Raw genomic sequence first — 7,890 nt, 5'->3', positions numbered from 1 at the left:
GACGTGTCTGCTACTTTTCTTTGGTGTTGACTACCCCAACCTAAGGGCTGGGGCTGTTCTCAGCTTCCTCATGGGAACTGTATAAGAGCTTTATATAGGACTTTCAACATACTTTTTTGCTTTTTGGGGACTTCTGTCCAAAAAAAGCCTCTGTGTGAGAAGATAGAAGGAAAGCAAGGCAAAGGAAGGGGAATCTATTGAGATTTGTTAGTCAGAAAAACTCCAAAGCACTAAACGTATCCAAGAACATGCTTGATTAGGAAAAAAATAGTTGATTGTTTTATTATATATAATTGCAACAGTAATCAAAATAAACTACCTTCAATTTGTCTTCCTAACGAGGCTTAGTGTAGTTTGAACAAATGTTGATGACAGTTCTCTGAAGTTCATGAAGCAAATTAAATGCAATTTAGTGGATTTCTGGCTGAGTTTTCAGGCTGCATTCCTGGGCTGTGTTCCACCTCTCTTGCAGTGGCCAGCAGTTTGAGTCCCTGAGTTTTCCCACTGTTTCTTAACTGTGGGACTGCTTGGAAGCAAAATAGCTCCCAGTGTGAATAAAGCTGGCAGAACTGTGCCCACTGTCAGCATTAAAGTAGTGCTGGATCAGCCAATATTAACTGATAATTGTCTGGAGCAGCTAGCTAGTGAAGTACCTGCTGGGCTGCTTTGGGATGGAAAATCATCTGTCCTCATTTCACTTTCCAGACTCAAAACAAAATGAGCATTCCTTGCTGGAATCAAAAGGACAAACTCTTCTCCTTCCCTGGGTTTCTACTTTTCAGCCAGAAATTTGCCAGCATCGTTTTGCAGGTTGATGAATGTGGGAGGAGGGATTCGGGGAGCGCAGTGCTGGAGGTGCAGTGTCAGAGAAGCCCTTGCAGCAGTGATATTCCTATGGCTGTGGTCAGTATGTGGAGTAAGCATGAGGACACCCTGGATCCTGATCCTGGATGGGGAACAGAGATGAGAAAGGATTGAGTTATCCGTACAGACAGCACATGGGCAGTTGGGGCAGGAGAGTTGCTTTGGGGTTTGGATACCCCAGGGGTCTCTGTGTGTGACATTGGCCAGATCCTGCACCTTCAGGCACTGCTCTGCATCCTGTCTACAAAAATCACCTTGTATCACAGTCAGGAGAACTGAGTCTGCTCTTATTTTTGCTAGTGCAGAAGTAAACCTGAGTCAGTAAAGGTATGGGTGTAGTTCTGTTGGGCTGCAGGACTTCAGACTTTAGGGCTTTCCCAGCACTGCCTGTTCAAAAGCACTATGTGCAGCTAAAATATGGAACTCTTAAGCCCTTGCTTTGTGAAGAACAGTGCAGCGCACTGGCGCTGATGGGTTTATTCCAGCTTTTTTGCAGAGTGGATGAGAGCTGCTGTGCACTCGGAGTGTGCTGAGGCACCCTAAGCTCTACCTTGCTATACTTGCAGGATCTGAAGGCAGCATGCTGCAGAATACCTGCTGTCAGGCCTTGTGCAGATGCACTGCTACCTGACATGCTGCAACTACTTGGGGTTTCTTGTGGACAGCAGCGTGCCAGTACTGAATCTGGCCAGGAAAAAGGTGGATCAGCTGCTGCTTGTTGGTGAAGACTTTTGCCCCCATGCTGGCTCCTAAGCCTTTCCCAATTCCCAACACACAAACCTTACCAGGTTCAGGTTGCAGGTTGATGTATCCACCGGGTGGGAGTTTTGGTGTCTCTGGCACATCTACTGGTGCTTTATTGGTGATCTCTCTGCTGGAGGTGGTGGAAGAGGTGCCAAGAGGTGTTGGAGGGACATCAGTCTTGCAAGTGACTGCTGTAGTTTTGACTGTTGAGGAGCTGATACTTTGGGTGGAGGCAGTGATGTTGGGAAATGAAGTGGTGGGCTTGTGGGAGAGGGGGTTCATTTCTGTGGCTGTGGTGGCAGCGGGCACAGAGGTGGGCTTTGGGACAAGGGCACAGGGGGAGCTCGGGGTGGTGGAGTTACAGGGGGCAGGAGCTGGGCCGGTGGTACCTCCCGGTGCTGGGGACACCAGTGGGGTCCCAGTGCTGAGGATGGTGCCCGTGGGATTGGGAACATCAGTGCTGGTGGTGGCACTGCGTGTGACAGCTGGGGGTGGGACAGAGCTGGGAGAGGTGGCCTTGGGGCTGACAGCAGTGAGGATGGTGGTGAGGAAGGTGGCAGCGGGGGACTTGGAGGTGGTGGGCTGGTGGATGGAGCATGGGGTGACAGAGCTAGGGGCTGGGGTGGAGGTGACGGTGGTGACAGCAGTGCTGGACTGGGCGGTGTGTGGGAAGGTTGGGCTTGCAGCATTTGGGGTGGGGGCCCCGGGGCCGGTGTTTGGATCAGTGAGGTGGCTGCTGGTGGCTATAGGGGTAGGGGCAGCAGTGAGGGGGGCAGGGGTGGTTGTGGGGATAGTGGGGGGAGGCTCCTGCATCCCCCCTTGCAGGCCAATTCCCAGGATTTGGTCCAGTTCTTGTTGGGACTGTTTCTTGACCCAGCACATCACAGCAGTCTGATTCTCAGCTCCCTTCAGCTGTTGGATGTTTGTGCCCAGCAAATTTTTGACATCCAGAACACTGAGTTTCTGCAATACACGCACGACAGCTTTGGTCAGGCCCATAGCTGGCACTGCCTGAAAATGCTTTTCTAAAGGGAATGCAGAACTAGTAATAACTTGCAGGAAAATTTTAAAAGGTTACAAGTAGAGATTTGGTGATCTGATGGCAATTGAAGCCTTGAACCCACAGCTCAACCCTCAACTTAGAGTGCTAGAATGGCTTGGGTTGCAAGGGACCACAAAGATCACCTAGTTCCAGCTCCCCTGCTGGGAATACCACCAGCACACAGCACAGCAAGAACATACCTGCAACTCATTGGGATTTAGGGCAAGAAAGGTGTCAATGTCCATGTCAACGCCAATTTCAGCCAAGTCCTTCAGGTCCTCTGCTGGAGCTCCACCTTGAAGAAAGCACCCAGGGCTCCTGAGCTCATGCATATACTTACAGCACTGAGAGAGGGGTTTGGTGACTGTATGATGGTTCTTGACTATGGCCAGCCTTCCAGCCAAGAAAGACATCTCTGCAGGAAGTGAAGGCTGAAGCACCTACCCAGGTATGGCCGCATCTGGAGGTAATACCCCTTGGTGCCAGCCTGGCTGGCAAAGGCCTGCTGGGCTTTGCTGTAGAATTGGTCCTTTTTGCTTTGAGAACAGGAGGAAATGTTCAGTTCTCCAGCATTCCTGAGGGAAGGGAAGTTCAGAGGTCAGAGCAGGGGTTGCCACTCAGAGCCCTTCCAATGGCCAAGGGGATGTGTGATTTATCTCCCACCCACGTCACTGGTGGCTCGGAGTGGGACACGGCCATTGCAGAGCCAGGTGGACCTGCCGTCCCCTGCTCTCTTCCCATGACCCCAGGCATACTGCAGGATGGATGAGCATCCCTATAGAGTGCTTTACCCAATTGCTTCCGGAGGTATTTTCTCAATCTGCTCCTCGTTCAGGTCACACAGGAAAATCCCACCAATTTGCTGAAGCAAGGGCCCCGTTAGGTTTCCCCCCAGCTCCAGGAACCTTGCAATCAGCTGCTGCTTCTGGAAAACACGATTCATGCATTGTGTGCTTAGAGAGGAGGAAAATGCATTTGGCAGAAACGCACGTGCACTGCAAAACCCCTGTGCCTTGGGCTCCAGGAGATGGGTAGGTGAGCTCCTACGGGAGCTGGGCATGGACATGAACATGGAGCAGCCCCAGCTTGGGCTCTCCAGCATCTGTCCCTGCGCCCTTTGGGTACCTGGGCGCTGCTCCATTTGCCATCTGAGGGGTTGAGCAGGGCGCAGAGTGTGTCTGCTGAGGTCACCTGCCACTGGCTGAGCTCCTGCACCGTGTAGAGGTGGGCCAGCGGCCCCAGCCACCGGATCTGGGCATCTGGTATCCCCGCGGGGTACACCTGCACTCAGCAAAGAGAGGTGGGCAAGGCAGGGATGCCCGTGTTGTCTATATTATAATAAGAGGTGGCTTCCACGTCCCAAGTAGTTGCGCCGCTGCTCGTGCCCTGGTTCAACCCCTTACCTCTTGCAGCCTTTTTTTCAGCACCTGGAGATGCTCGTTGGTGAGTGGCTGCTCCAGCACACGCGCCAGATCTGTTTGCAGAACACTGTCGGTCAGGCAGAGGTAGAACTGCTCGGTGCTGTCATAGTCGATGAGCAGGATGCTCTCAGAGAGCACACGGGCGGTGATGGGCTCCCGCATGCAGCCTGCAGTTGGGGAGGGTGCATTTGGGGCCGGCATCTCATGGTCTGCGCTCCGCTTCAGCCGGGGATGCGATGCTGCTGCCATGGCTGTCAGAAGGGTCAGGGACTGCTCCCACTGCACCCATCCCTGGGTGCTGTAGGTGGCTGCGATGCTCCTGGCGAATGCCTCCCGTGTTGCCTGCCAGGGAGGGCAGAGGAATGTGGGGTCCTGAGGGTGCTGGGTCCCATGTCTGTGGGCTGGCCTGCCGTATGGGCCATTTAGGGTTGGCTCACCTTGTCCACCAAGCTCAGCGTGGTCTGGTTCAAAGCCAGCGCGAGTGGCCCCAAATGTTGCAGAGTCTCCAAATCCCAGCCTGAAGGATGTCTGCAAAAATCACAGCTCAGCATCCTAGAGGGAACGCCTCCCCTCCTGCCCACCACCGGGCTCCTTACCCATACACTGTGCTGCCTCTGAGGAGCACAGCATTGACAGCATCCCGCTGGGCACCTGTCAGCACAGGGCAGAGCTTCAGGTGCTCCAGGATGCTGGGGTGCAAAGTAGTGATGGTGCCTGGCTCCATGGTGCACACCAACACTCCGAGGCTGTGACAAAAGAGATGAATGACAAAGAGATGGGTGACAAAGGAAGCATGGCAGAATGCACATGTGAACGTGTCCTAGGGCAGTGGCAATGCTCCGGCTGCAGTGGCAATGCCCTGGGCTTGGAGTAAGACAGAAGCCAGTGGAGCCCAGATTTTGACTCAAGGGAATGTCCCGTTGTATCTGTGCCAGCCCCATAAAAAGAGAATTTTTGTTTTGTTTGTGCTATGACAAAAGAGGGTAAGGCTGAAACCCAACCTGGCACCAGAACTGACTGCGCCAGGCTCTAAATCTTCCCCAGCCCAGTGCCAATCACAAAGATTATGATGCATGTGGGAACAAACGCAACACCCAAAGCAAACACCACCTCTGCACCCTGTGCTGGGGTCGACACTCACTCAGCGTATGGCTCCGTGGCAGCAAGGGCGGCACCGAGGAGGAGAGCGGCCTGGGGGGAATTATGGGATCATAGAGTCATTCAGGTTGGAAAAGGCCTCTTGCATCCCAAGCCCAACCCCAACCCATCCCACCATGCCCACCATGCCCACCAACCCACATTCCTCAGTGCCACATCTCCACAGTTCTTGAGCACCTCCAGGGATGGTGACCCCACCACTTCCCTGGGCAACAGTGCCAGTGTCTGACTGCTCTTTCAGAGATGAAATTGTTCCTAATATGTGGCTGGAAGAGAGCAGGTGGACATCATCCCCAAACTCTGCTTAAAGCCTTGGTGTTTTGGAGCCGTTTAGCAATGCACAGTGACTCACCAATGCTGCCTGCATGAGGGCAACAGGAAATCCTGCAACAAAATGAGATGGCATTGTGAAAAGGTCAGCAGTGTGCATACGGACTGTGCTGGAGCAGGTCCGGCTTTAAGCTGGGGAAGTTTTCTTTGTCAATTGAAAAACGTTTGGTAAATGCTGGTGAATGCTGTGTGAAGAGAGCAGAGCCCTTAACCACCCTGCAGCCCAACCGGGACACCACGGAGATGAGATTAGAGGGAGAGCAGCGATGCCCCTGAAGCTGGGAGAAGTGCGTGTGCCCATTCCCAGCACAGTGCCAGCTGTGGGCTGGGAACAGGTCTGGGGGCAGAGGGACTCACGGAGGGCAGGGGCTGCCCACACCATGCTGCCTGTGCCGGGGGTCCTGGTGCTGGGTGCCTCTGTGCGCTGCTGGGGCTGGAGCTGAGCCTGGTGCTGCCCACGCAGGGTGCTGAGCCCTGCAGAGCAGAGGACAGGCTTCACTTTGTGCCCACTGATAACATAAGCTCTGTGATGAGTTCTTCCCTCGGCACCGAGACCCAATAGAATGCAGACCAATAGAATGGAGAGCAGCCCCACAAGGGGTGCACCCCCTGCACCCCAACCTCTCTGCTATAAACCCCCCTAGAAAATAAACCCTTGCTCCAGAACCCAGATTGGCACCATGCAGAACAATTGGGGTCATTGTTTCCCCACTAAGTCCCATCCCGTTCCACCATCCCACCCAGCCCTGGCCACCCTCTGCCCAGGGCTTTGTCACCCACCTGCACCTGCAGCCGCCCGCAGCCAGGGATGAACAGCGGGAACGGAGCAGCGCAGCCCTTATCTGTGTGGGGTGGGGATGGGGCTGCAGGACGGGGTGTGACGGAAGCGGTTTCTCAACCCTGTTTTGTAAAGTCTCTCTCTCTCTCTCTTTTTTTTTTTTAATGTAAAGGGTCACTTTGAACTTGGAGGCCAGTGAGTGACAGCCGCTGGTTCTGCAGCTCCCGGGCTCCTCAGCGAGAGCCCTTTGAGTGACCTGGGAGTGCATCTCATGGGCAGCCTGTTTCCTGCCTTATGGTTTTGTAAGCGCCTGTTGTGATGCCATCCAGCACATACTGGGAGAAAAAGGCTTTAAAAATAAGGGAGCGAGGCCAAGGGGGTGCAGCACAAACCCAGAGGGTGACGGCAATGCTGGGAACCCAACGTGTGCTGTGTGCCTTATGCTGAGCCCTGGCAGGAGAGAGCTGGGGGCAGCAAGGTGGGAGCTCTGCCAGCCCCTTGCCCTTGTTTTGGGGTGCCACTGAGGGGTGGGAGCCGTGGGTACCCTACTCAGAGCTCACACCCAGCCCCAAAACTGCCTCAGGGCCCATCACAGGAGGTGGCCCCTGGTGTTTTCTGGGGATCCTTTGCACATTGGTGGGCAGTGAGATGGGGATGCTGCATGCCACCCAGCTGTGGGGATGTTCCTGGGCAGCTGCTGTGTAACCCTAAAACCTCACAGGCCGAAGGATGCACACAAACTCTTTGTTCTTTGGTTATCCAGCCATGCCAACCTCAGCAATGGTGTTAAAGCGACATGAAGAAACGGTGCTTGTTCCTACCACCACAGTGCAGGGCTGCACTGCTCCTGCCCATCCTCATCGGAGAGCTCTGAACTCTGCAGGAATTTGGATGAATTTTCTCTCCACCTCTGCTGCTTTGTTTTGGAACAGTCCCAGCCGCTGGCGCTGTCACTGCCCTCTGGCTGACACCAAGGTATGGCTTTGGTGCAGTGCTGTCAGGGGGAGGAGAGGGGCTGAGCCCCCTGAAGGTGTGCGCACAGAGGGGACGCAGTGTTGGGGTGACACCTGAAGCCCCAGCCCTCCCCCACCCCATGGCCTCAGGGACCTGGGGGCTCAACCAATGCCAATGTCAAGGGAAGTATGAACGGGGTGGAATCCAGGGTAATGGGGATGGAAAACGTCCCCAGGGCAGAATTGCGCAGGAGAGGACCATGAACCCTATGGGGACACAGCATGGGGCAGGTGAGGGGTGACCGAGGTCTGGGGAAGGGCTGGGCTGTGGCATCTGCCCCAACTGCCCCACAAACCATCGCTACCAGCACGGGGTCACCGAGCGGGATGGCTGTGGGGCGGATGGCCCTGCTGGTTTCAGCTGTGGGGTTTCAGCCGGATGAGAGTGTGATGATGACACAACGGGTTGGGTTGGCCAAGTTGGAGTGCGGGGCTGTCCTGCTGGGCCGGTCCGGCCTCATTCCTACCAGCCCCGGTACGTGGCACTGCATTGACCCCTCAGGGGCTGGGGGTGGTCCGGTGCAACACTGAGTGAAGGAA

General features: G+C 54.9%; 1 protein-coding gene across 1 annotated transcript; it reads right to left on the bottom strand.

The window, feature by feature from the left end:
- Nucleotides 1-256: 256 nt before the first annotated feature.
- Nucleotides 257-6,373, bottom strand: MSLNL (mesothelin-like). Its single transcript, XM_001234086.7, has 13 exons — nucleotides 6,340-6,373; nucleotides 5,917-6,033; nucleotides 5,582-5,613; nucleotides 5,213-5,262; nucleotides 4,668-4,817; nucleotides 4,509-4,599; nucleotides 4,054-4,413; nucleotides 3,776-3,931; nucleotides 3,442-3,575; nucleotides 3,095-3,225; nucleotides 2,851-2,945; nucleotides 1,650-2,571; nucleotides 257-946 (listed from the first exon to the last, which is right to left on the bottom strand). Exons 2-13 carry the CDS (start codon nucleotides 5,939-5,941, stop codon nucleotides 864-866), a joined length of 2,229 nt encoding a protein of 742 aa, XP_001234087.4. The 5' UTR covers nucleotides 5,942-6,033; nucleotides 6,340-6,373; the 3' UTR covers nucleotides 257-863.
- Nucleotides 6,374-7,890: the final 1,517 nt, after the last annotated feature.

Source organism: Gallus gallus, chromosome 14 (genome assembly GCF_016699485.2).
Source record: "Gallus gallus isolate bGalGal1 chromosome 14, bGalGal1.mat.broiler.GRCg7b, whole genome shotgun sequence".
Classification (NCBI taxonomy): Eukaryota; Metazoa; Chordata; class Aves; order Galliformes; family Phasianidae; genus Gallus; species Gallus gallus.
This window is presented reverse-complemented; position numbering and strand designations above follow the sequence as displayed.

Coding starts and splice junctions, on each gene's coding strand:
- MSLNL (XM_001234086.7), bottom strand. CDS start 5,941: ATGGTGTGGGCAGCCCCTGCCCTCC. Junction 2,572..2,850: donor TAAATCCCAATGAGTTGCAG/GTATGTTCTTGC, acceptor CGTGTATTGCAG/AAACTCAGTGTTCTGGATGT. Junction 947..1,649: donor CAACCTGCAACCTGAACCTG/GTAAGGTTTGTG, acceptor TTCCCCATCCAG/GATCAGGATCCAGGGTGTCC.